The 27218-nt window shown below is 42.0% G+C and overlaps 1 protein-coding gene across 3 annotated transcripts in view; it reads left to right on the forward strand.

Moving 5' to 3' along the window:
* The first annotated feature begins 1289 nt into the window (after window positions 1–1289).
* The window catches only part of col7a1 (collagen, type VII, alpha 1), a 61344-nt gene continuing 35415 nt past the window's right edge, over window positions 1290–27218 (forward strand). For all 3 annotated transcript variants that reach the window (XM_038697389.1, XM_038697391.1, XM_038697390.1), the window contains exons 1-47: window positions 1290–2960; window positions 9865–9937; window positions 10066–10246; window positions 10348–10504; window positions 10613–10706; window positions 10833–10991; window positions 11167–11324; window positions 11633–11762; window positions 11884–12003; window positions 13056–13211; window positions 13504–13623; window positions 13716–13865; window positions 15958–16074; window positions 16284–16430; window positions 16591–16716; window positions 16834–16980; window positions 17606–17728; window positions 17876–18142; window positions 18316–18459; window positions 18575–18706; window positions 18849–18995; window positions 19381–19518; window positions 19611–19760; window positions 19858–19994; window positions 20121–20247; window positions 20404–20547; window positions 20924–21093; window positions 21400–21441; window positions 21622–21648; window positions 21741–21785; window positions 21898–22017; window positions 22106–22177; window positions 22275–22310; window positions 22402–22455; window positions 22583–22657; window positions 22900–23013; window positions 23738–23764; window positions 23864–23917; window positions 24033–24104; window positions 24183–24242; window positions 25415–25450; window positions 25533–25577; window positions 26438–26473; window positions 26578–26622; window positions 26754–26789; window positions 26931–26966; window positions 27105–27137. In XM_038697389.1, the coding sequence (XP_038553317.1) occupies window positions 9874–9937; window positions 10066–10246; window positions 10348–10504; window positions 10613–10706; window positions 10833–10991; window positions 11167–11324; window positions 11633–11762; window positions 11884–12003; window positions 13056–13211; window positions 13504–13623; window positions 13716–13865; window positions 15958–16074; window positions 16284–16430; window positions 16591–16716; window positions 16834–16980; window positions 17606–17728; window positions 17876–18142; window positions 18316–18459; window positions 18575–18706; window positions 18849–18995; window positions 19381–19518; window positions 19611–19760; window positions 19858–19994; window positions 20121–20247; window positions 20404–20547; window positions 20924–21093; window positions 21400–21441; window positions 21622–21648; window positions 21741–21785; window positions 21898–22017; window positions 22106–22177; window positions 22275–22310; window positions 22402–22455; window positions 22583–22657; window positions 22900–23013; window positions 23738–23764; window positions 23864–23917; window positions 24033–24104; window positions 24183–24242; window positions 25415–25450; window positions 25533–25577; window positions 26438–26473; window positions 26578–26622; window positions 26754–26789; window positions 26931–26966; window positions 27105–27137 (4770 nt within the window). In that variant the 5' untranslated portion in view covers window positions 1290–2960; window positions 9865–9873. The remainder of the gene's footprint in view (window positions 2961–9864; window positions 9938–10065; window positions 10247–10347; window positions 10505–10612; window positions 10707–10832; window positions 10992–11166; window positions 11325–11632; window positions 11763–11883; window positions 12004–13055; window positions 13212–13503; window positions 13624–13715; window positions 13866–15957; window positions 16075–16283; window positions 16431–16590; window positions 16717–16833; window positions 16981–17605; window positions 17729–17875; window positions 18143–18315; window positions 18460–18574; window positions 18707–18848; window positions 18996–19380; window positions 19519–19610; window positions 19761–19857; window positions 19995–20120; window positions 20248–20403; window positions 20548–20923; window positions 21094–21399; window positions 21442–21621; window positions 21649–21740; window positions 21786–21897; window positions 22018–22105; window positions 22178–22274; window positions 22311–22401; window positions 22456–22582; window positions 22658–22899; window positions 23014–23737; window positions 23765–23863; window positions 23918–24032; window positions 24105–24182; window positions 24243–25414; window positions 25451–25532; window positions 25578–26437; window positions 26474–26577; window positions 26623–26753; window positions 26790–26930; window positions 26967–27104; window positions 27138–27218) is intronic.

The raw sequence follows: 27218 nt of genomic DNA on the forward strand, positions 1-27218 counted from the left end.
TACCACGGTATCCTGTGACCACAGCAGGTTCCTCCCAGTCAGCATTATCCATATAAAGTCCATAACTAGGCATCTCTATTTTTATGTTTTATCTACTGTGTACTGTCTACTGTTGTGTCTATGTTTCTAAATGTGAGGATGACCTGTCCACTGCAAGACAAATTTACCTATGCGTACAAATAAAGTAATCTAAACCTGAACCTGAATCTCTCCAGACTGTACTGGGACCCAGTGAAGGTGAAACCCACCCCCGCTGCTGCAACAAACCCAGAGCTTGTGGTTGATGGTGAAGAAATCCTCCTCCTCCTGAAGCCAGGATGGTCTACCTAAACAAGAAACACGCATACAAGGTTGTCTCTAAACCATAAGCCAACCAGGCCATCCGGGTCCTTGCCATTGCGGTTACTCAGCCAAGTTGCCATGATGAAGGTCAGTAAATAGAACCAGGGACAACGTAAGATCAAGACTAAAGAGCTCTTTGGCATCCTTCAGAGTCCATCCAGCTTCAGAAGCTGAAAACATTAGTCACAGTTAGCTGACAATACAGACCTGGATGAGAGGTTAAGGGTTAGACAACTTGTTCTTGAGAGGGCCATGAGAGAACCCAACTCCTCACCACATGTGCTGCTGCCTTCTTGAGGTACAGTAAGTCAAGCATCTATGATTGGATAAATATCTTGTCCTTTTTGCAATATCTGACCTTTATTTGCCTCTGTGATGACTTTATTTTGTTTGATCTTCTCACGGATGGGCCGTGTCAATGATCAAATTAATGATGGCTGAATTCCATTTAGATGCTTTTCAGGATCGTGGTATCGTACATGCTGGCTCACTGTCAAACTGTAATTGCTTACTGGGACAAATGAATAGAACAGAGCCACTGTTAATGTTATTAGTAACAGCTGTGCTTTTCGTAATATGACTGTCTGCTGTGACAAAAGACCCACTGAGGAGATTACCATCACCCTCAATAACTTCAGATTTGTCCCCTTTAATAAACTCTATCAAGAACCTGTGACAATCTCACTTCAGAGGGTAAACATCTCTACAGCTCTGCTGTGGTTCATTCTGTAGGCCTATAGACGATCACTGTCACGACCTTGGATTTGAGTGTGGTGCTTTTCTGTTATTTTGTTAAATGTCCATTTCTGTTTTATCTCTGTGCTCTTGTTTAGGTTTTGTTAGTTGATCATTGCTTCCTTGTTCTCTGTTGTATTTAGTTATTTATATCCTTGTGTATTGTCTGTAGCTTTACTTCCTGTTTTATTTTGTAATTTAGGTGTTTTAGTCTATCTTTGTTTCCTGTCTAGCTTGATTTCCAATGCGTCTCACCTGTGTTTTATTGCCCTGCCTGCTTGTGTGTGCGTGGTGTGCCTCTGTATATATTGCCCTCAGTTGTGTTCAGTCCTGGGGGTGTCATTTAATGTTGAGTGTTCTGCCTTGTGCTCTGTTTCTCTGTTATTTGGATAATATCTTTCTGTTTGGACTTTGCTCTCTTTAGTTTGGGACTACTGCTACACTAAGTGTAAGCCTGGAAGTTTCTGCTGGACCTTATTAAAATATACCTGCTTTTCTCTGGTTTCCTGCATTTGAGTCCACATTGAGTATTCCTGCCTCAGCACTGTCTGTCTGATAATCACACTTTTGACAAATAGCGTGCAGCTACAAAACAAACTGCTATCGGGGAGAAAATTTCACTTCTCCAAATAAATAGAAATTCAGTCCATTGGTAACTAATATCATGGTGTAGGTGATCAGTTGGCCATGGCCTACATTGCGATTTAGCCAGCTAAGGTAGCATTACTGATACTGCAAAGGGTGCTAGCTAGCAGGCACCATGTAGCTAAGGTGACCCTAACTTTATATTTTGTGTTGGTAATTAAGTTGAGAGGGTTTACCTGGCCCCTACATGTGACACAAATAATAGTCTGAGAATATTGATTGAAGCCTGACAATGTGTGTGCATATGTTTGTTTATTTGGTTTCTGTTGGCTTGTTTCCAACAGATATCCAGAATTAGTGCCCACATCTATTTTGTCAGTAAAACCAAAATTACTTTTCAGTCTGATTAACAGTCTGGCAGTTAGCTTTATTACATGAATATAAAATAAAAATATTAATAAAATGTACTTCAGCCTTTAACCCTGGTAGTAAGGTCACAACTGGACTGGATTTATCCTAACACATGAGCACTATTGGTGAAGCACCAAATGGACAAATGTAAACACAAAGTAAGCATTCCCATTGTTGTAGAGTAATACTATGTAGCACTGAAATTTAGAACAAAAAACATTAAATCAAGTATGCATACAAAACAGGTGAAGCTCTATAAAACAAGTTTGTTATATAAAAAAAAATCATGAAAATGTACAAATTTTCATTTTCATGAAAGTGTCAACCTCAAAGTTCCTACTTCAAATGTATGCACGCGACTAAACCACGTGGGCTGATCTGCCTGAAATCGTGTTACCCTGAGTGCCCTGTGTTATCTGGAACAGTAGCGGAATTATTGGGCTAATGTTTCAGCTCCACATGGTTGCATGGTTTGCTTGCAAGCAGCACAGCAGGGAGGGACAAGAGGCAAAGAGAATGAGGTTGAGAAAAAAAAAAGCAGAAAGGAAGAGCTTAGGACTCCCCTTCAGGCATCCGAACAAGTCTGAACTGTTCTGCTGCTGCTTGTGTTCTGCCTACGCTAAGCAAGGCTGCCTCGGGAATCAGAAACAGCGTTTACAGCCTTCACAGTCTCCTGCGGGGATGCAGCGACAGGAGTTCAGTTGTTGAGCTACGGTGGATGGTCGCGGAAGTTGCTTTGTGCTTTTTGAAGCTGTGACTCTGGACACGGGTGACTGGGAATACTGCTGTGTCCAGACACTGCACGGAGCGCTAGGGCTGGATATGCCACAGGTGGAAAGGTGGGGAGCAGCAGGCTGTGGCCCGGTGCGCGGAACAGAGTTCCCCAGGTAAGATGAGGCCGACGCGGAGAGAGATGAGGTTCTGCGCTGGGCTCTGTGGGACCCCTACTGTCTAATGTGCATTGGTCTAAGGAAGTTCAGATTTATGGGAACACCGGTGCTACCCCGAACTGGAGTTAAAGCTACAGGATCGGGACAAAGCTTAGCCTAATGTCTGCGATACACATGTATGGAAGAACATTTTTGTAAAGATTTACTCTGCATGTGAAAGCTGGTTAGCGACAACTCTTAAACTGTACAGCATCTGGATGTAGCCAGTAATTACTCCCCCACTCCTTAACTTATTGCTTTCCCTGCAGCAAAAACCATTTGAACAAGACTGAGCAGAACATTCATGACCTCATTTTCACCCTTTCTAAAATTTTGTTATAATAAAATCATCACCTTCGCAATAGCTAAACTAAACTTAAAAAAACATTTTAATGCATTTTTTAAATGAAAGAATATATAACCCCGACAAAACCAGTAAATACTCCTTTGCCTTTGCAAACAATCTGCCTGTTCATTACAGTTGCACAGGACAATGGGGGAGTTTACAACCATGTTGACCTCAGCTGAACTCATTTATTGAGATGGCATTGCTAAACTCCAAGATGCTCCATAGAGAAATCTCACTCCTCTGCTTCCTCTTCTGTCTTCGTGTGATTTGGTTGAATTGTCTGTTCCACCTCCCAGGGCAAACGTGTTTGCAGTGGTTTGGCCGAAGCAACAGCAAAAAATCCTCTTGTTGACATGGAGTTTTTTTTATAATGTCTCAAAAGCCCTTAGCGGACTGATTTGACTCTTCCTCTCTGCCTCACCTTCACCCTCCCACTTCTCTCTCTCTCTCTCTCTCATTCTTTCATTCACTGCATAATTGCAGCCATACTTGGTGAAGCTTTTGGCGTGCCACTCTGGTAGTGGTTTGCACTGGACTGATCCCAAGTGTGTCAGCTATGAAGGACTGCTGCTGGTTAGTGTGTAACTGTTTGATGTGTTTGCAAGGGGACATTTTCTGTTTCCCTCACTTGAGGTTGAGGAAGAGAAGATTATTTTCAGATCTTATTAATTTTTTAAGATCAATACTTTAAACAATTTTATCAACAATAGGCATATTTATTTGTAGAAAACTTCTGCAGCCAGAACATGTATCTGGAGTGTATGTCTGTTTTTTTTAAAAAATTTTTTTACTTTACTGTGTTTATGTAGGATTAGCTATAAACTGGGAAGTATTGACTTTTTGTCTCCGTTCATTCATGTCTTTGAATGAGAAGGATAACCCATTGATGAATGCTGTTATTTGACTGATTTAGTCCATCTGGCGTTTGCTAATAGAAATACAAAGCTTATGAAATACTTAGTCAGGATAAGATTAGTGCTTCTTTTGAAACTTGTTCCGACAAGGGGTCACGGAAGATTTTTAAAAAAGCTATTCTAATACTTTTGTTTAGTTTGGAGAAAGAAAAAGACTCACAAGCCATTATTGTTGAAGGTGAGAGATGTTGTACTTGACCTGAGGGTAGAGGTCAGAGGTGACGGGATCAGTGACTCCCAGACAGCCTCAGAGTATTGCTCGTCTGTTTTTGTTACCAGCAGCTTGTGGCTACCAAGTACACAAAATCCTGGTGTGTGAGCAGATTTGCGGGAGACTTAGATAATTTACTGTGACACCCCACCCTCCTTTGACCCCTCCATCCCCTTGTCTGTGTCACACTCTGTCCCTGGACTGATGTTATGCAGAGGGAGCCTGGCTCTTACACAATCCTGCATTCTGTCACATTGCAGTGGCCTGTGGCTTGCCGCCCCCCTGGGAGAATGGCATCTCTACTAAACCACAACCCTGTGATCCTGCCTGAGCTGGGCTTTCAGAACACAGAGCCCAGCCTCTGTACTGCTCCCACCCAACTCTCTGGGATGAGTCCTAATCTCTTTTTCTTCCTGTCCCTGAGAAGTCCTTTTCTTCCTATGTCACTGGGGATGCTTACAGGATTTTTTTTTTCCACGCTAAGTCCTTACTTTGACTCCTGTTGAGGACGGTTCTTAGGATCACTTTGCAACAGTGTCATTGAACTTTTAACCCATGTGTTTAGTTTAATTCCCAGGTGGCCTATAGTGGGTGTGGCTATACCCATAAGCCAGTTACTTCACACTTAAAATTCCAGGTGTTGAGGCCACCCCAGGAGTGTACTTAATAAAGACTTGATGAATATCTGCACGTATGCTGTAATAAAAAAGGAAGTCTCTTACTCCCACAATTGGCATGGGATCTATCTCAAGAGTTATTTAAATCCTTATTTGAAAATATATACCAGCAAGATTTTATGTATACACAGATAAGGATAGGGCCTGAAAATAGAGCAGGGTTTGTGGGTGAGTTGTGGGAGTGGCAGGAAGAGGAAGAAGGGAGGAGCAATTGGTTCTCTGTGATGATTTCTATGTTTACTGACATTTCATATGTCAGCTGGTGTTTTTAATGGCCCTGAATTTATTAATGCCTTTCCGTTATGATCTGTTAAGTTAGCCAAGATGTGACTGCTCAGAATGGGCTGTGGATAGAGACTGCGGTCTCAACACCTGCCTTACATAATGAAACCAGAAATAATCATTGTTTCATTATATTCCATGCAGGAAAAAGAAAAATAACATAAAAGGTGAGTGAGCGGATGTGGTTCGTTAGGAGCTAATTGTGCATAATTTCATTTTATAGGTGTAGAAGTCTTAAAATAAGTGCTTTGAATCTTGAAAAGGGAAAGGGGCATTGCATTTGGAACATTTTAAGCTGTATGTGTGCTGCGTGTTTAAAGCAAAAACTCTGGAACGGGTTTGTGGGCGTTGCATCTTACAGAGGGAACCAACATTTATGGGTAATTATGAGCATCTGGCTTCAGATGATGTCTGAAAGTTTTCGTTCCTCAACAAATTAAAAGACAAATCCAACTGATTCCAGTGTTTAATTTCAGTCAGTTATACTTAAAGGAGTAGTTCAATGTTTTGGAATATATGCTCATTTGCTTTCTTACTGAGGATAAGATGAGAAGAAGGATGCCATTCATGTCTGTAGGTAAAAACAGCTAAGAGACAGTTAGCTTATCTTAAAAACTGGAGACCGTATGCTTGGTTCTGTCCAAAGATTACGGAATCTATTTACTAGCACCTCTAAAGCTCTCAAATTTACATCTTGTTTGTTTAATCCATATTAAAAACAAAGTATAAAAATGACAAGTTGTGCCAAACTATTTCTTGGCCAGGTGCAGTTTAATAAAAACCTAATGTTGTGTTTATACTGTAGTTTTTGAACTGATTAAACCAGGTGTTCTTAAACTTATTTATGTTAAGACCCAAGAATGATTTTTGAGACCACAATGACACCCATGAAAAAACAGGTTACTACTGAATGCAATATTTAATAAAACCACAGCCTGTAAGCAGCAAATATATCATTCTAGTATGGTTTATGGAGGCAATAAATTAAACTTTAATTAAACGCTAGTCTAATAACTTAATAATTTGAGATTGGATTTTTGATTTATATGTAAGCCGTAATAATCAAGATTAAAACAAATGAAGGCCTGAAATATTTCACTTTAAAAGTAATGAATCTAGAAAATATGAAAGTTTCACTTTTTGACTTAAATTATGTGAAAAAATAACCTGTAGATGATACTGATATACTTGAATTTATCATTCATAATGTGAAATTTGAGTTTGTTAACTTTCATGGTCCACAAAGGCGGACTGTTTTACTTGGTAGGCAACTGTTAAATTTAGTCAAACATAAGCTGATTTTAGTGTATGTGGTGAATATGGTGTAATTTTGACTATTAGTGCTGTCTAGATGCAATACAACACAAATGGCTCTAAAATTGATCAAAAATAGCTACATAAGCCTCTTTCCATAACACAACTTGGTGACGCATCAGATGCCTGTCTGTGACCCAATTTGGGTCCCAACCCATAGTTTGAAACTAGGGATTAAACAAATGAGATATGACACTTTAATTAGTGAGATTTAGAGCTGCTGGTAGGCGGATTATGTTACCGTAAACTAGACTAGCTATTTTCCCTGTTTCCATCTTTATGCTAAGCTAAGCTAACAGGCTGCTGGCTGTAGTCTTATGAAGCCTAGCAAGACTATCTTTATGATTAATTCATTCATATACTCTCTCTCTTCCTGCTTCTCTAATCAGCTGACAACCTTTAGTCAAAACAACAATATTTTGTCACACTCTCCATCAGCCGATCATGTAGTCGCTATCAAACCTTAAATCTGTTCTCCTTTCTGCTGCCGCCAGCTGTCATTTAATTGTGAAATTGCTGCGGGCCTCCTCCACCACATTCGCCTTCTACTCATCAGATCCAGGCCCAGGTTGAACTCATCAGAAGTCCTCTCCTCATTACGTTCATAACTTTAGCATTCTCTTCATCCAGTCACCACCACCAGTGTATAGACTCCATCAGGGGAGAAACTGTTTGAATACCTTGATGTCACGATGAGGTCTAAATGTGTTTCCCAGAATGTCAAACATCTTTAAAGGACAACAGATGTCTATATCTTCAGAATGGCTAATGAGTGTTGAGGCTGTAATAGCTGTAATTCTACTGTAATCTTTGGTACACAAAGAACTATAACAAAGTGGGATCCCTGTAATGTTTCTGGTCTGCTGTGAATTTTATCAAGCCAAATATCAACTACAGATGTCTTTCATGTGGGCAGATTCTGACGGAGGCACTGATTTGGGTCAGTGCTCCAACAAAATGCCAAGCCAATAAAAATGACCAAATTCCAGATGATGTTGATGTTCTTTGCATTCCTGTACAGACTCAGAAAATCACTTCTGTCTGCTCTTGTCCTGGTGCTCTTCCTTATACATTTGGTTTCATACAGTGGTTTAATGTCTCTTTTTCTATCAGAATCAGCATCAACTTTTTCTACAATTTGACCTACAGTTGCTCGTCTGTTGGATCAGACCACACTGGCCAGCCCCACATGCATCGTCGTCGGTTCACAGCTTTTCCTTCCTTGGACCACTTTTGATAGTTACTGACCACTGCAGACCATTTTGGAGATGCTCTAACCCAGTCATCTAGCCATCGGAATTTTGCAAAGTTGCTCAAACACCTTACGCTTGTCCATTTTTCCTGCTTGTAACACATCAACTTTGAGGTCACGATGTTTACTTGCTGCTTAATATATCCCACCCACTGACAGGTGCCATGGTAATGAGATAATCGGTGTTATTCACCTTACCCGTCAGCGGTCATAATGTCCACTTGGTGTATACATACATGTAATACACCCAGGAAATAAATCTGCAGTGCATTTTTTTAATTTGCGTGTGGGCGAATGTAAAGTAGCAGTAACAAGATAGTGATGATAATATAGTTTTCACCTTCACATAAAAAGTTGGACATTTGCGAATAGGGCTACTACTAACCATTATTTGTGACCAAAAAAAAAAAAGTTCTGCATTCTCAGTGTCTCAAAGAACAGCAAACATCTGTTGCATTTTTTTCCAAAATGGCACATACTGTCCATAAGGTGCCGCTGGTGTCTGCAATCCAGACACACAGTAACCAAAGACAGACACACAATCTGTGAGTTGGAGTTGATTACAGTAGCGAAGTTTGAGGGTGTTAATGGGACATGCTGTGAAGAATGGTATGATCCTCTTCTCTCCTGAAACAAAAAGAGGCCTATCTGACCAAAAGACCTTTTTGTTTATCTGCTCTAATGAGGGCAAAGAGGACAGAGAGAGGAAGAGAAAATGTGTAGGCAGCATTGCATTAGCATGTGTGTCCTTTTTAAAATGTAGAGTTAGTGATAATAGGATGGACGCTTGTGATCATAAAGAAATACTGTGTAAATTACATAATACAACAACAACGTTTTGAAGTCTTTTTTCTAACCAGTTGGGGTTCAACATTGAGGATGACTGTAGATTTAGTCACCTCAATTCAGATTTTATGCACAACCTATGTGACAAGTTTAGTCAGTAATGACAAGATATTTTGACTCTCTTATTTAGATGTGATGTTTTAGGGCTGGCAACTACAATTAATACTAATGGAGTAGTGTAAATATCACATCAGTGATGGATAATATTTGCATCTGACATCAATTGAAGTTAAGACCCTAATTATTAAGTTGTTTGTTTTCAAAACACGAGTCTGCTATTAGCCGTGTTTTGACCAAAAGTACCCGGGACTTTTAACTCCCCGGATCTCTTTTCAAGGAACTAAAAGGTTCCTTCAGCCCACTGTGCATATAGGAGTGGCAGGAGCAACAGATGTGTGGACCATTTAATGCACCAGTAGAGCACTCTCATGTGTATGTATATTAGATGGCATTCATATATAGATCAGCTACACACTAATGACATCATATTCCTGCCTTAACTTACAATACAAGCTCCAGGTTTGGTTATTATGCTACAACGCTCACATTCAGTGGCCCTGAAACTGTAACATACAAACATAACTTGGACCTTAAGTAAACATGTGGAGGTTGACTGGTGTAAGAAAGGAGACTTCACCTGGCACCTCACACAAGAAACCATGTTCAAAGGAATGAGGCTGGCAGGCAGGATATCAAAGATGTTAGGTGGGTCGGAACAGGTACAGGCAGGAACAAGGGCTACAACTCTTATTCAAGCAAGACAATTTGAAATTCAGTATAAATAGTAAGTTGCCGAGGGATGGCAGTGTTTCATCTAACTGGAGATGGTTACAACACAGACTGATTTGACCTGGAGACACACATTTATAACACAAACCAGGCCCTTCAAAGTATCCAAGCATGTACAGTGGAAATGTTAAAAGCAGCACAATATCATTATTTGTAATTTGACTGTTTTAACTCAAAATTGTTTCAGACATAATAAAAAAACGGTGTATTTGTCTTTTGTGTGCCCAGGTTGTGAAGATGTGGAGCTGGGTTTTCACTGTGACTGTCCTCCTGTCCTCCATGAAACAAGCTGAAGCTCAGGGTATAAACAATTCTCCTTCCAATTCAACTACCACCTCAGCCCCAATGGTTCTCCTCATGTGTCTGTTTATGGACAGAATGCATGTATTTATGTGCTCACGTGAATTATCCATTACATTGTATTTGCAGGCAGGTGTAATAGTGTGCAAGCGGCAGATATTGTTTTCCTGGTTGATGGGTCTTCCAGTATTGGCCGAGCTAACTTCCTGCAGGTGAAGGGCTTTATGGCTGGGATCGTCAAACCCTTTGCCAGCTCTGTCAGCGAGTCAGGGATACGGTTTGGGGCCATACAGTACAGCGACACTTCCAGGTAATAGACAGAATTAAATATTTACCTCATTAGTTTCTTAGGACAAAGCATCTTAGTGCAGGTGCAGCATTATGCATAAATGCGCATTTCTCTCCTTTCAGAGTTGAATTTACATTTACTACCTACGTGAATGGCACTGCGCTGGTCAACGCTTTACAGAATCTGAACTATAAGGGTGGAAACACACGCACTGGGGCTGGTCTCAAGTTTGTCGCTGACAACTTCTTCAACCCTGCGTCCAGTCGGAATGTCCCAAAGGTCTGTGGAGCAACCCTTCTGTGATGTTTCATAATTATAAAACTGCATATTTAACATAGAACTGCTTGTTGTTTCTAATTCCACCTGTGGGTCCTCTTCAATTGTCAGATCACTATCCTGATCACAGACGGGAAATCACAGGACAGTGTGCAGGACCCAGCGCAGAAGCTACGCAGTCAAGGAGTGCACGTTTTTGCGGTTGGTAGGTGTCTCACCTGCCGTTTCTCCTCTCTTACTCAGAGTAGTTTGGATTTTTTATTTTATTTTAGACTTGCTTACCAGCCACTCTGATTTCTTTTTTACACGGCCAATTTTTTGTATTTGTTAGGTATAAAGAGTGCAGACAGGGCTGAATTGGATCAGATCTCCTCCCAGCCCAGCAGCGATTTCACATCCTTTGTTGGGGACTTCAAACTGCTGAACACACTTCTTCCTCTTGTGAGCCCCCAAGTGTGTTCCAAAGCAGGAGGAGTCTATGCTAGTGATGGTATGTGGGTTAACTTTAAATAGCAAAACATCAGTATACTAAAACACAGATGGTCACAAATATGTATCTGACTATTGTCTCAGCCTTTATTTATAGGCTTTATAGACTGTAAATCTGCGATTAATTTTATTTTTGTTTCATCCTCCTTCCACCCTCTCCTCTCCTCTCCTCTCAGAGGCATTTTCCGGTCCGTCCAACATTCAGTTCACCAGCCAGACATCTGATTCTCTCAGGTTCCGCTGGAGTTCAGCAGGGGGGCCTGTGAGTGGCTATGTGGTCCAGTATGTGCCGCTCTCTGGCCTGGGTCAGCCTATCATTGCAGAACTGCGTCAGGTGAGTCCAGGTGACACATGGAGATGAGCATTGGTACGACCTAGAAGTAGTAAATTGCAGTTTTAGGAGCCAAAGTCAATCCTGCTTTGCGAGAGAAACACATGCCCTCAGGCTGAGTTTAAACACGTCTAATGGGTGGATCTTCTTTGTGATTAAAGTTTGGCAGAGCGAAGAGTGAAATTCCCTTCTGTGTACCCTGGCAGATACGAGAATGCCATTGCTCAACCATCTATCATTATCTATTTCCTCTGCAAAAACTTGCTTTAGGCTCGACTGTTTACAAAGATGACCTCTGTCTCTCCCTGCAGGAGACTGTTTCTGCCAGTCAGAGGACCTTTACCGCACGAGAGCTAAGGTCAGGAACCGACTACCTGGTGACTGTCATCGCCCAATACCCCAACAGTGTGGGAGAGTCTGTTTCTGCCAAGCAACGAACCAGTGAGTAAAAAGTGAATGACTCGAATGTCAGCAGATACATCTGCCAAAACGCTAACGCAACTTCTCTCACACAGCTGAACAGAACTATTCACCTGCAGTGTCTTTTTTTCTTCTCATATAGGGTCCTTGCCAGGTGTCTCTAGTCTACGTCTGGTCCAGGCAGACTTCTTCTCTCTCTCTGTGGGCTGGGATCTGCCTTCATCTCCTGTCCAGGGCTACAGGATCACCTATGGCCCACGAGGTCAGGCGCATGCACACACACACACAAACACACACGCACTTTACGCTGTTTCTATTTCCTATCTCTATGGCTTTCTTTTTCTGTCTGCCTCTAGTCTAACTTGTGCAGTACACTTTTTTACACTTTTTTTTTGTTGTCTGTTGTGGCAGAAATGTCTTGTCACAGAAACTAATCGTGGCAGAATGAAGGATTACAGGGAAAAATGAAGAAGGAAAGAAGCTACAGTAGTCAATAACAGTTAACCTGTTGGTGGCGAGTTGGAAACATGTTGAGAATGTACAGCAGTCAAGACTGAGTGTGGGGAACATTAGCTTTCATAACACTTTACCTCCCTCAGGCACCAGCTGTCAGTAAGGATTTTTATTGCCCAATCATTACCTAAAAAATCAAATACATTTTATCATCACCAGTCTTTAAAATTAGACAATAAAAACCTTTTCTTATGTCACGGATCATCAGTAATTTTGTCCTTGCATATCTAAAGACAGGGGGTGGCACAGATCATACCAGTGTCAAGATGTCAGGGTGCTTATACCATGATTCAGGAGAGAAAAGTGGCCCCTGGGGGCTGATTTTAACAGGTTCTCCCTCCGAACATGTGGCAGGAGTGCCAGTCTCACGTGGAGCTCCTCTTCTGACTAGTTAGGCTGGCATGTGTGTGAAAGTATTTAAATTAGGTCAGTGTGTATCCTGTAATGAGCGGTGTGATGTTTCTACCTGTTCCTGTGTCTGCTGGTTCTGGCAAACGTGCACCTTTTCACACAAATCATTGAAACAAACAAGACCGATAATGAGAAGCACGTACAGGACATGCACTTGCACACAACACAGACAAACCACATATCTGCAGTTGGCTGGCTGCCATATTTAGGGTTTGTGCTCTGAGGTGAAAATGCGGTAAACCTAATGAATAGAGGACATATCGCATATTTTTGCAACTTGTTGTCAGCTAATTTATCTGATGAATTTGTGATTGCTAGTAGGGCTCTAATTGGTCATCTGCATGCCCTCCATTTCTATTTGCCCTGTCTGTTGTGTGGTCGGAAGAGCAGGTCGGCCGGCAGCTCAGCTGTTGGAGCAGTCGCTGTCTGCAGACGCCACATCTGTCACCTTGGAGTCACTTCAGCCCGACACAGAGTACGTCATAAGCCTCTACCCCCTGTTCCCCCGAAACTCTGGATCCCCGTCCATCCTCAACGCCCGCACATGTGAGTCCACCCTGCGGCCCATTATTCATGCCTTTTATTATATGGTGATTGTAAATGCTTGTAATTTGGTCAGCCATAATCAGTAGACACAATTTAAAACAGTTGTACATTCGAGTTACAAAATGGGACAATATTAAAACAAGTGTTAGTGTGTTAGTGTGTGATACAGTATTTGCACAGTAATACAGTACATATACAGTGACACTGTCTCCTTGTAGTTTGGAATGGGTTTCAGTATAATTAGCAAATATTCTTCAAAGTGTCTGTGTGTTCCTGTTGTTGCATGCGTCAGTGCGTCTTGAGGCGGTGCAGCAGTTGTCAGTGGAGACGGAGTCAGAGGGCAGTGTCCGTCTGCGGTGGAGAGCCGTCAGTGGCGCGCGGGCCTATCGTCTAGTCTGGGGACCGTTTACAGGTCAGGACAAAGCAGACATCAAACCACATCTTGCATATCTGCCAGTCAGTATTTATTTTTCATATGTAATTTTTGTTTCTTTGTTCACAAAGGTCGAAATGTTGAGACTGTGGAGGTTTCCGGTGACAGTGACTTTCACACTTTGTCCAGACTGCAGCCGGACACAGAGTACATCGTCACTATCATCCCGCTGTATGAGGGCAGCACGGAGGGCCCTGTAGCAACGGCCAGGTTCAAGATAGGTAGGTGTGGTTTCAGTAGTTCATCGCAACACCAAATCATCTCTCGCGCTCTGGGAAATCTTCTCTGTTTTTATTGTACAAACTCAGAACTCACAGTTACAAAAAAAGACCAAAACAATTACTTGCCGCAATACACTGAATTCTGTTTTTGTGTCACTTCATGTTTCTTAAATTTGATATTGGTTGAAAAGAATGGTTTTTGAATGGGTGGTTTTCTTCTGTTGTGTCCTGCCAAGTACAGGGACAGGAAGCAGAGAGAGAGAAGATGGCTAACAATCTTTCCTAACCTACACATGTTACTGTTTACTTCTGTTTAAGGAACATTTCTAGCACACGTTCTCTCTTGTTTGTTCCTGTGTAAACCAGTAGAGTAGCAACTGTTTGTTGCATCTGTGGTTTGATGTTGAGTCAGTCTGTTCCTTCTCATTAGGAAAAAATGTTTACTCTTGGTTTTAATGAGGACCACATTATATAAAGTCCTCATATTTATTTTCAAATATATAATTAATATATTCATCAATACCATTAAGCTTTCTAAGGGTGGGTTCACACCTAAAGATCCGGCTCCTGAATTAAACCAGTGTGAAGATGATGCATTGTTTAAATTTGGTGAAGCCATGTGGTGGAAATGTAGTTCAAATAGTGGTCATACAGTTAGCGGGTAAAAAAGCAAACCCCTCCAAATTCCTAACTAGACATTGTACATCATGGAGCACCGTCAGTTTCATGTTGGTGCTGGTCTGGAGCGCATATCAGCAGAATTGAAAACGTCCTGGTAACAAATAAAAATATTATAAATAACAACAATAATAAACTAAAGTGTACAGTAACAATAAATAATGAGTGCGTGACATTTAAAGCTTAAGAATGTGTTAGTGTAAAATCTGACTCTCAGACCCTTACGGGACATCACTGGGCGCCTACTGCTCAGACACTGGTCTGTAATCTTTGATCTTTGATCTTTGGCCTGCGTGCTCCCCACTGACTCTTTCTAGTTGATTTTTGTTCATCTCTTATACAAGAAAAGACCTGTGGCCACATTATTTGAGAGAAAGTGTTTGTCTTGTGGTACTGATCCAAGTAATAATTTTTTTGCTCCTTGTCACAGAGAGCATTTTTTTAACCAAGTCCACTACACACTGAGGGCAGAGCTATGGTATTTTGTCTCAAATGAAAAACTCCAAAACTGTCATTTTAGCTGTCAGTGAGAATATTGGCACCTCCTCAGAACAGCATTTTGTATCATCTGTGACAGATTCTTGAACCCTAAAGGTAAGAACACCAAAATTCTGGCATGAACATGTGCAGGTTCTGTACATGAATATGCTAAAGAACTGCATCTGGCTGTTGGACAAATGAACTGTAGGTTTTGAAAGCTTTTAAAGTGGCATCCATATTCATGATCACTTAGTTGTTCTCTGTTGTTTTGCTGTGGCCCTCGGAGATATACTCAGTTATGTCAAACAGAAAAGCTCAGGTGCTTAAACCCCAATTCTCATAATGCTTCTCAACACATATCTTCTAATCTCTAGTACACTTTACATAATGGCCCCCTGGAGCAATAATTTTCCCATCAGTCTTGTAATTGTCTGCCTTCAGCATAAGTCATTACACCATACTAAGTTGGATGTGTCATGGTGTGCAAGCAAAATACACAATTTTTAGCTACAACTCGTCACTCAGCCAATGTAGGATGAAAATATGAAGATGCGATGTCTCTTTTGTAGGAATTTGAGTAGAGAGTGTGTGCAGTACCATTTTCTAAGCGCCAAATGAGATATATATCAAAAATTTCAAATAACTGCTATTGTGGCAGTGTGTTTTTGCACAGGATTAAGACATAGTGCATAGCCCATCACTTACACTTAAATCACTTTAGGAAGGGATCTCATTACAGCCAACATGAGCAGAAGGAATGAGCAGCCAATGAACATTTTAATATACATGTAGGCATTTCAGTATTGTTTTGAGATGGAAAAAATGTGAACCTGACCTGTCTACCTTACCGTTTAACATTTTTCATTGATGGATTGACGGGAATAGAGCTTTATGACATATTACATACATGTTACATAACATGCGTTTTCCTCAGAGCGTCAGGAGCAGCAGGTCCTCAGAGCAGCTATCATCAGCCCCTCCTCTATTCGCCTCACCTGGAGAATCATTCAGTCCTCTCGAGGGTACCGCCTGGAGTGGAGGGAGGGGGAAGGTCAGATATGCATTTCACGTGCATGCTCAAACATTCACTTGTCCCTTTTGTCCTCTTTAAAACATTCTGTAGTTTTAAGGAAGGCTGTTTAACAGGGACAAGTTATTATTCTGATCAGAAATTATTTGTAATCAAATGAGATATGATACTGATACTGTAGGTATAGTGAACATAAATCCACTGATTTTGGACCATTGATTTGTCTCCAGGAGGCCGTGTCCAGAGCCTGTCCTTTCCTAGAGGTACTAGCAGCTATGTGCTAACAGGCCTTCAGCCCAACACAGAATATATCATCACCCTGTACACCCTGTTCGAAGGTCGTGAGGAGGCCACACCTGTCTCCACCACATCCAGAGGTCAGTAACTCGGAATAAATTTTTGATTGATTTATGAATAAATCAAAAATGTGCTGGGATTGGATCCCTAGTAGTTCTGAATATTTTTTCATATCAGTATCTATGTTTTAAAGTTTGTTTGTGCTTGTATCGATATTTCACAAGTGTCCTAATGTTGCAGAAGAGCAGCCAGTGGGGAGGGTCTCCAACTTGAGAGTTGTGGAGTCTCTGGGCAGTACTGCCAGACTCGGCTGGACGGGCGTAGCTGGGGCCACACAGTACCGCATCATTATCCTGAACACAGAAAGTACGCTGACTGATTTCATTCATTATTTGATTATGAATTATTTTTACATTTTCTTTAAATTATGAATGAAAACATGCTTGTGAAAACAGTGTGGCTGTGTGTTTCATGTCATGTCAGCGGGAACAGAGGAAATCCGGATTATCCCTGGAAACCAGACAATCCTCGACCTCAGAGACCTGACAGTGGGAGTGTCTTATGGGGTCAGTGTCACAGCACTGGTGGGAGAAAATGAAGGAGACCCAATTACTGTCTACATCAAACCAGGTGGGTTGAGCAGTGACACTTCTGTGTGCTTTATCCTGTTTTCTTGTTCCTGTAAACAGCCATTTGAATTGCAGATAACTAAAAAAAATCTAATTTGTTATATAATTAACTTAATTAAATATTCTTTGGCTGGTTTCATTTCATTGTTTCCATGCTTCATTTAGTGCAAATTGAATCTGAATTTAATAGTTTTGTGAGTTGTGAGTATTATTTTAATTTCATTGGAGTTCCAAATTAAGTTAGGTATTCAGTTTTCAAATAAATTTTCTCAAAATTCAAGTCAGAGGCACTCTAGTTCAGTCAAAGTCTTTTCAAAGGACTTCTTCGGATTGCAAGGCTTTCTGGGTATGTTGGCCAAGAAGGGTAGTTGTGTAGTCATTTTGTTGTGGCTGACAAAATACCTGCTGCACCTCACAACTCACAGGTAAGTGTGTGTGTGTGTGAGGTGCGGCAGGTCTTTTGTTATTTGTGAATGCCTTTGAAGGCCTTAGTTGGAATTCTTGGTGTACGACCTTTTCTCTGTCCCTGTTGTCACCCTAGAATTGAAATACTCAGGCTTGCTTTCTTAAAAAGGTTAATATATTAAAGTTTGTGACATGAGGCCCTGTATGCCCTTTCGTTTCAGAGCAAGGTGTTGGCAGAGTGACTAACCTCAGAGTGTCAAACGCAAACAGTCGGAGAATTCGAATTGCCTGGACAGGTGTAACTGGGGCTACGGGGTACAGGGTTACTTGGAGACAAGGCAACAGTAAGTTATGTGTTTGTGAGTTTATCCTTTTCAATCATGTGTTATTATTGTATTCATCCAATTGAAGATAGAGCAGAAGTTGTATTTATAGATATAGTCAGTTTTTTATGTGCGTGATCGTATATTAATTTATGTTCTGTCTTGCAGGTGCGGAACAGTCCCGCGTTCTTGGGGTGGAGGCCACGTCCTACACTATAGATGGCCTGCAACCAGATGAGGCATTGGTAATTGGTGTTGCGGCTGTGGCCGATCAGCGCGTTGGAGAGGTGGTCACGCTGTCTACTCGGACTAATCCCCAAGGTGGATCAGTGTCCGGACTTCGCATCATTGACGCCACGTCTAAGAGGATACGCATTGCATGGTCACCTTCCCCTAGGGCAACTGGCTATAAGATCACTTGGCGCCGTGATGATGGCAAGCAATGATTGACATGAATACTTTTTACAGTTATTTGATTAATATAAAGCTTAGTGTTCAGATTTGGGTTGTGATCTGGCTGTCAGTCTCTTCTATCCTCAGGTATCTGTCATGGGGAAATACACAGATTTCTACATTTCCATCTCTCAGCCATGTTTTGTTTGGCGCAGGGATTGAAACAACACGAAACGTGGCCGCGGACGTGTCTTCCTTCACCATTGATGGACTACAGTCAGATTCAGCCTATACCGTGTTAATCTCGACACTGACTGGCTCTCGAGAGGGAAGTCCTTCCACCCTGAGTGTTAGAACAGGTACTGCACTGAACCTGTCAAATACACGTAGTGTCTTTTTGAGAGAAACGTGGCTAAGAGCAGTGGAACACAAAATAGAATAACTGATTGATTGTTTTCCTGTCCTAACCGTCAGAGTCAGATCACTCTGTGGTCGGGACTGTGACGTCACTGCAAGTCCAGGAGACCCGTGGACAGGTTGTCCGAGTCAGTTGGGTTGGTGTGCAGGGGGCAACGGCTTATCGCGTGACTTGGAGGAGAACGGATGGTATGGATCTATTGCTGGTCCATTTCACATTTGTGATCCTCTCCTTTAATGAGAAATAAGTTACTGTCGTCTGTGATGGATGTCTTGGATGGCAGCCAGTCGGTGTCACACTACTTACTGTTGTGACGATGTGCTGCTGCAGGGGGTGAAGAGAGGAGTCAGCTGGTGGGGGGAGATGTGTCAGCAGTGGATTTAGAACGGTTGGACCCCGGAGCCCAGTATGAGGTGCAGGTCATGGCTTTAGTTCAAAACAGAGAGGGAACCCCTGTGTCTGTCAGAGTCACCACACGTGAGTCCTGTCTTCCTATGTTATATATATATTTCAAGGTTCCCACAAGTTTTAATAACCCTGTGTGGATTGGAGAAAATAGACAATGGACTTCAGAATTTTTAATGGATGGTTTAACAGTACTGATTTTTAATAAAATGTAGATCACAAATAAAATAGCAAATGAATATGGTAAAATATAACATGCTGCACAAGGCATTGCAGCAGCAGTAATATAATGCCAATATTTAGGGAATTGGGAATTCTGTCTTTGTTGTGTGCAATAGTTTAGTATCGCATCCAATAAACAATCTTATATTTAGACTAATGTATTGGAGGACATGTCAAATTGAACGTCAAAATGTGTACATTTGTATTTGCTGGTTCTCTGTATCCGTATATACAGCTAGTGCCTTCACCCCCCCCCCCTCACTGCCTACCGCAATTTTGCGAGTGGCAGAGGTTACCCAGGATTCTGTGCGGCTTGGCTGGAGTCCACTACTAGGTGCCACGGGATATATTCTACGCTGGAGCGAGGAGACAGGTGAAACATATTACTATATGTGTTATATTTAATTTCCTTTAGACTCTTATGTGCTATACAGTCCTAACATGTCAACTGTTCACATTTCTCAGATCTTGGTGGAGGCTTGTCAGTTACGCTCCCCGCTACGTCCAGCACTTACCAGGTTCCCGGGCTGCGTTTGGGCCGTCGATATCGCTTTACCTTGCAGCCCGTATTTGCAAGTGGATTGGGAACAGAGAGCTCTGTAGATGAACGCACTGGTAACACACCAACATGTGTCCTTTCATACACTCACCACACCCATAACCACCCACCTTTTGATACCTTACTTACCCCTACAAACTTATCGGTCCACAGTGTGCGTGGGCGGGCGTCTGGATGTGGTGTTTCTGGTGCCGGCATCCACCGATCGGATTGGCCTCGCTAGACCTCTTCGCGAACTCCTCAGAAGTGCAGCAGGGTCGCTCAGCACTATCAGTGACCGCGACTCGCAGGTACTGCAGAATAAGCCTCAAAACAGGGTGTGGAGAGGCACAAGGCTGTTAGCTTATAGAATCTGCAGGTATTAAAAATAAAAACTGTGTACTGCCAATATTTTGATTGGTGTCCCCCTGTTTCAGGTGGGAGTTGTAGTCTATGGTTACAGGCCCAAAATATGGTTCCTGCTTAATCGCCATGGCAGGTCTGACACACTTCTTCAAGAGATCCAGTCCACACCCTTTGATGAAAGTCCAGGGAATAATATTGGTCAGTTATTTCTCCATCCTCTCTAATAGATGTTGTTTCTGGTGTTGTCCTTTTATGTACTTACTGAGCTTCATCTCTGTAGCTGTTTGGTGTGTGTGTGTGTGTGTTTGTGTTAGCAGTTGTTATAGCAGTTATATAGTCTGTCTCCCTCTGCAGGTGAGGCGGTGACATTCACCAGACAGTACGTTCTGAACCCTTCAGCTGGACGGAGACCGAGGGTCCCTGGCGCTGTTGTCATCATCGCTGACAGGAAATCAACTGACAACCTCACCCTCGCAGCGAGCAGTCTCAGAGCTACAGGTGTGCTGGAGCAGACCAACAAGCAGTTGCACTGCAGTCATCTCTAGAATGAAACTTTTATTTGCTTTAACCTGTTTGTGTGTAACTACGTGCACCTACTAGATTACTATAGTTAGCTGCATCTGGACGGTTTAGTTTCAAGATTTCAGCCACAGAAATGTATGTAAACTCATTTAAAAAAATACTAAAAATTGTCTTAAGTCACTGGCCCGGTGACAGATGCTGCCCGTCTGGACTGGAACATAAGTATGTAAAACATGGAAATCTTTTATACTAGTCTACTTCTGAAATCACAAGCACTTGTGTACATGACAACCCTTCTTCATACTCTACACATTCAAATCTCTTGGGGTGTGTGTGTGTGTGTGTCTGCTAGGGGTGACAGTGTTAGCTGTGGGAATAAACCAGGCCGATACTGAGGAGCTGCGTCGGGTGGTGACGGATGGCAGCACCCAGAACATCCTGTATACCCGCGACGCAGCACGGCTGGACACCATACATGCCGATCTGGCAGACTTGCTCTGTGGCATTGCCAGAATACCAGAGGTAAGAAGAAACCTGCAAAAAAGCATATGTTTTGTTTAGAATCTTGATTTTCAAGCTTTATGTGATCCATTTACATTCGACACAGCAATGACCAAAACCACAACAACGCATTTCCCCATTAGTGTGTTAATACAATACTGTGGCTCCCAGTTCAGCTGTTTTACAAACAAATGTTACATTTCGACAAAAATTGCGACAAATGTTTTTTATGGAAATAGCATGGATATGAATTGTGGTACTAGAGGAGGATATAAGACAGGAAGCTCACTCATCTCAGCCTAGTGTAACTGTCCTTGTTTTGGTTAGGTAGGTCCGGGTCCGGACCAGTGTACCATTCAGTGTCCCCAGGTGAGTTATTCTCCAACTGCCCTTTCATACTGTATTAAAACCTTTTGTCATTATTATCACAGCTCAGTATATTGGACAGACTCCAGCTCTACTCCTTCTCCAGCTTTGATGAACACACTTCTCTTACCTTCTGCTCCTTAATTTATGATTTCTAAGTTTAATCTTTCCTATTTCTTTTAGGGTGAGAAGGGAGATCGTGGAGAAAAGGTACAGTGCAGAAAGTTGCAATATCTTTTACCACTCTTCTTGTAATTTGTATTTTCAGCTGTTAAAGTGCCATTTTTTGTTTGACTCCACAGGGTGACCGAGGCAGAGACGGTGCCGATGGACGCAAGGGAGAGCCTGTGAGTCATTAAACTGACATTGATGGTTCTTCTATACAGCAATGTACCGATTTTTCAAAAATATTTTTGATTGTGCATACTAATATGGTGTCCATATGTGTGTGTGATGTAGGGTCGGGATGGTTTGCCTGGGAGGGAAGGCCCCAGAGGGCCTGAAGGACGCCCAGGCCCACCAGGCCAAACTGTCCCTTTTGACCCCTCAGCAAGGGTGAAAGGAGAAAAGGGGGAGAGAGTGAGTACATCTCAGACCATACCAAAACTATACCGTACCTATGTACCTAATTTGGACTGAATTAGCAAGCAGTTTGTTTTCTGTGTAGGGTTTTCCTGGCATTGATGGAAGTCCAGGTTTGCCAGGACGATCAGGTTCCCCCGGAAGTGCAGGGGTCCCGGTGAGTAAAGTGCCCCGAACCCACAGACCCACTGAACTTGTTCACGTTGGCGTATTAGCATACAGTTAACAACATGATTTTGTTTTTGTGTCTGCAGGGTTCACAGGGCCTACCTGGTGTCAGAGGAGACCCAGTGAGTAACCCTCGTTCTCCTGACGTGCACACATAAGTGGACATCTGAATATCAACTACAGTGCTTCCTAAGTGTTTTTATCTTGTTCTAGGGTGAACCGGGAGGGACAGGTCCACAAGGACCACAGGGCAGTAAAGGTGAAAGGGTGAGCTGAGTGATCATTTCTAGCCTTTTTCCTGACCCACCTCAAAAGAGTTTGTAGTTTCTTTGTGCCAGATTAAAAGATGTGTGCAAAGTGCATGTGTCTTCACGCTGCTTTGCTGATGCTTCAGGGTGAACCGGGCTCAGCTATATCTGGAGGGGGTCTTCCAGGGCGGAAAGGAGAGCCAGGCATCCCGGGAATACCGGTAAGAAACAAACTGGAAAGCCAGTGCAGAAAACAGCTAAAAGACAATCACATCATCGAGATCCAGAACAAGTGATTTTCACCACAATCCTAAAGTAATGCCCAAAGTGGGCATTACTCATACAAACTTTCCAGACTCTCATCTGCAAAGTGATTTCCAGCTGCCGTCTGGCCTGGTTTAACTGTCTAGATGTTTTAGAAGTCATTTCGACAGGTGAACCAGTGTTTGTGTTGTGTACTAAGGGTACTCCGGGTCGGCCAGGCAACGATGGGGCCAAAGGTGCCCCTGGAGTGCCGGGGACATCTGGTCAGGATGGTCGTCCAGGTTTACCAGGAACACCAGGACTCTCCATCAAGGTTGGCATCCTCCCATGCTGCATCTCCTAGAAAGTAACTTTAGGATCCTGACACCAGCTTATGAATGTAACATTATGTTATTTTTTTCATTCGAAAATACACCTGTTGTAAATAGTAGTCTAAAAGTATCACTCCATAACTGAGGTAAAATGATTCACTTTTCAGATTTTCCAAATTCTGATGTTGGGACTGCTCACATCTTCATTAAGTGCAAATAACAAATCAAAACTCACAAAAAAAACAGAAGTTGTCTTTGAAACTGTAGTGAGCATCTGTCTCCTCTTTCTATGATATTCAGGCTATTTCAGTCTCCCATAAATAGAATTTTCTGTTGGTTGTTATAAACCACTGGTCTAAGATAAAACTGTTATTGTCAGACTTGTGCACATGGTGGTAGCATTGAGCCATTTACATATAAAATTCTGTGGAGGCTCAACTTACTGCAAGGAAATCTGGATTTTAGAGGTAATGTGTGTTACACAATTTCATTTTGAAAGTACAATTTTACCTTTAAAAGTTAGGGTTTTTGTAGATCTTAATGATTTTTATTATCATATATGTCATTTGCCTAAGTGTTAAGAAAAATTATGGAGCAGCAGAGAAGTGTTATTTTTGTCGAAACAGCACGTCAGATTTGTGTAGATTCTCATAGAGAAACCTTCCCTAAAAATGATGTTCAGCATTCATCTTTCTCTCCCCCCCCCCACCCCCTCCCCCCCTCCAGGGAGACAAGGGCAGCCCAGGAGAGAGGGTGAGTCACATCATCACTAGATTGTCCTCTCACTGTAGAAATATCCCGAGGAGCACGCGAGCGCAATGATTCTCTGCTCTTATCTCTGTTTGCTGACAGGGACCTCCAGGAGTCGGCAGCGGGGTGGCTGTAAAGGGCGAGAAGGGCTCCCCAGTAAGCACTGTCAATCACTGCCAATGTGCTGACAAGTTTAGTTCGCAGATGAACCCTGTGTGCATGTGGAGGGGGGGGTGTATTTTGTATTTTCTAATTACATTTTTATCATCAGGGTACTCCAGGACCTCCAGGGGCTCAGGGTCCTATAGGGCCAACAGGACCACAGGGCAGCAAAGGAGACAAGGTAGCTGCAGATTGATTTAGTGTATGAGTGTTTGAGCATGTGAGGTGTCATAAAAAATGGCTTGTGGTTGTTTTTCAGGGCAGCAGTGGTGATGGGACACCCGGGCCTCCAGGCAGGCAAGGAGAGCCTGGGGACAGGGTAGGTTGAACACATTTTTCGATAGCTGATGTCATGATGATGAATCTGGTTTTTGCACAATATGAAAACAGTAAATACTAGAAAGCACTGATAGCACAGACCTCTGCTATGCCTCCACAATCCTCGTCACACCCATCACAAATTCAAGGACAGTCACACTGCTTTTACCAAAATCCTGGAACTTTGTACAAGCAGGACTTCTAATTATTGATCTAATAATTAATATTATATATAATCTCCTGTGACCTATATATTAATTTGAATTCATCATGATGCTCTAGCACCACCTGGGTAAAATACCATCAAATTTGGCAGGATCTCACAAAGTTGCTTTGTGCACACAAGATCAAAATATGTCTGAAATTGCAAATTGAGTTTTTGGTAACCATTTGCAAGTTACTGGAAAGTGCTGTGGAATAAAAAGACCTATGAATCACAATATTCTTGGTAAATATTGTATAAAATGTCAGAATGTATGTCATAAAATCTGCTTCCTATATGTCGGGAAAAAATGAAAGTTTGTAGTCCCTTCATACTACATACATAGAACATAACAAATAATTAAATGTATTGTATATTAGAATAGATGAGCATATAAAATAAACAATATAGGCCTATACAATTATTTATATACATACATGTATACACCCAAGAAATAATTCTGTGGTGCATTTTTTGAATTTGTGTGAAAATGTAAAGCAGCAGTAACAAGAGAGCGATGATAAAATGGTTTTTAAACAGTGTCCATCCACTTTTCTATGTGTGGCCACCAAGCATCATCGATGTTAAACACAGGGCCACCTCCTCCCATCTTGCCGGAGTGTCGCGCCTTTTCGGCTATATGTAAAAAGAAATAGTAAAAGTTTGAAGGAGCTACTGGCCGCTGCATCTGCATGTGCAGCCATTGTCATAGACGCATATTAGGCCAAGGAAAAAAGAATAATGCATTGTGAACAAAGGTATAAAGTGCTTAATAAATTGTCACATGGTGGTGCGATTGACAGAACTATTCAGTTCTTTCTTGGCCCATGGTACAACTTTCCATCCACTTTCACTGAAATCTTCTATGTCATTTTTAAAATGTCCTGCCCAGTAACAGACGGAAACATGAACTAGCAGGACTAAAACATAACCTCCTTGATGATATTTAATTTGTATTTCATGTCTTTCAGGGTCCCCGTGGCCCTCCAGGTGAAATTGGTAGCAAGGTAAGATAAAGGGAAGAAAAATCACTCCTGTTGTGAAGCGTAGATAGAAGAATGACCTCTCTCACTCTCTCCATTCTGACAGGGTGACCGAGGACAGCCAGGTGAGCCTGGATCACAGGGAGACAGGGTGAGTCACAAGATTTGAGTGTGAATCAGTCAAGTATGTGCATGTCTGTAAGTCGAAGTGTGGGTTTTTAGTAGTCTAAATGACTGTGATTCATATTCACTTACAGTATATTAGTAAGTGTTACCACAGGGGAGAGCCCATGCAATTTCACCAAAATTGAAGAGTCAAGAATGGGATGATATTAACAATCTTGCTGAGCCAGATGTGAGCCAGCCAGGTTAAGCTCACATTAGTGTAAATTAAAAATGTCGGTTAGAAAAGGGTGGAGGCACAGCAGGCTGTCTTTTTTCTACAATCCAATGAAACCATGCATCAGAGAACTAGTCTGTACCTGAACTGAAAGCTTTAAAGCTTTATGTCAATTCCAAGGTCTTATTATCCCAATTTTCTTTTTTTTTTTTTTTTTTTTGATGAGATTAACATCTGATAGTGTTCATAGTCATGCACACTGAGTGGAAAGTTTGGGTAATGGCTGATTGCTCTTTGCATCAGAAAAATATATTTACATTATGTGTAAAATTCCTTGATGTTACACACATAATAGTTATTTACAGGTGAGCCCATTCAAGTTGAGAAGCTCTAACAATTGCAAGCAACAAACTGTCCCAAGCAGCTGTTGCACATTTACAGTATAATAATTTTAAAAGTTATGTAATGTACAGTGTACACACCAGGTGGCAAACCTTTTCTGTAAGGTGAAGGCATTGGTTGACAGTAAGTCAGACCTTTCGTCTTAGCATCTAGAACAAGTCCTGGAAAGACTCCAGTGTCAACAGTAACAGTCGCAGATTCGCACTGCACGTGTTGGCAAATTTCACCCAGAAAACAATCCGTGAATCTGGACATGTGTGTCCTTGCAGGGGGAGAGAGGGGCGTCCGGTGAAACTGGGGAGAAAGTGAGTACAGCAGTCGTTCGGATTTTGTTAAATAGTTCAAATGTTCATCCTGTCCCTTTCTTAGTGGGATTTTGTGCTGTTACCTGAATCATGTTGTCTTTCAGGGGGACCCAGGGAAGCCGGGCCTCGCAGGAACTCCAGGCTTGAGAGTGAGTGACAGACTGCCACTTAGTCTTGGCTAATGACACCAGTGTGCCTTTCTGTTTCAAATTTGCTGCATGGTCTGACTTTTATACAGTAAATGCATATCTCCTGAACGAGTCTTTCCACTTTTCATCAGGGTTTACCAGGGCCCAGTGGACCGCCTGGAGAAAAGGTGAGACTGATTCAATTTAGCGTAATCATCTGAGAAGCAGCAGGTCAACAGGAACGTGACTCCATCACAGAACGTTTCATAATCTGATGTAATGAATTTCCAAGCAAAGATGAAAGAACAAGTGAACCTGTCTGTTCCCAGGGAAATGAAGGTGCACGAGGGGAGCCCGGCAGAAGTGTGAGTTATCAGATAAGAAGAAAACAAATCCCCACATATAATAATTTATCTGTCCTTTCATTTTGGACATGTAGTCAATATCAGTGACAGTCTTTGTCTAGGATGACGAGTCTTTACTGTTTTATTTAAATCATGCAGGCTCTAGGTGTTCCAGGGAAGAAAGGGGAAATGGTAAGCTATCATTCTCTTGTCGTATAACTTTTTATTTTAACACTGTCCACTGACCCATCATCCTTCACCCTGATGACTTTC

This window comes from Micropterus salmoides, unplaced genomic scaffold (genome assembly GCF_014851395.1).
Source record: "Micropterus salmoides isolate LMB-PRFRI ecotype aquatic unplaced genomic scaffold, ASM1485139v1 Ms_hic_scaffold_4, whole genome shotgun sequence".
NCBI lineage: Eukaryota > Metazoa > Chordata > Actinopteri > Centrarchiformes > Centrarchidae > Micropterus > Micropterus salmoides.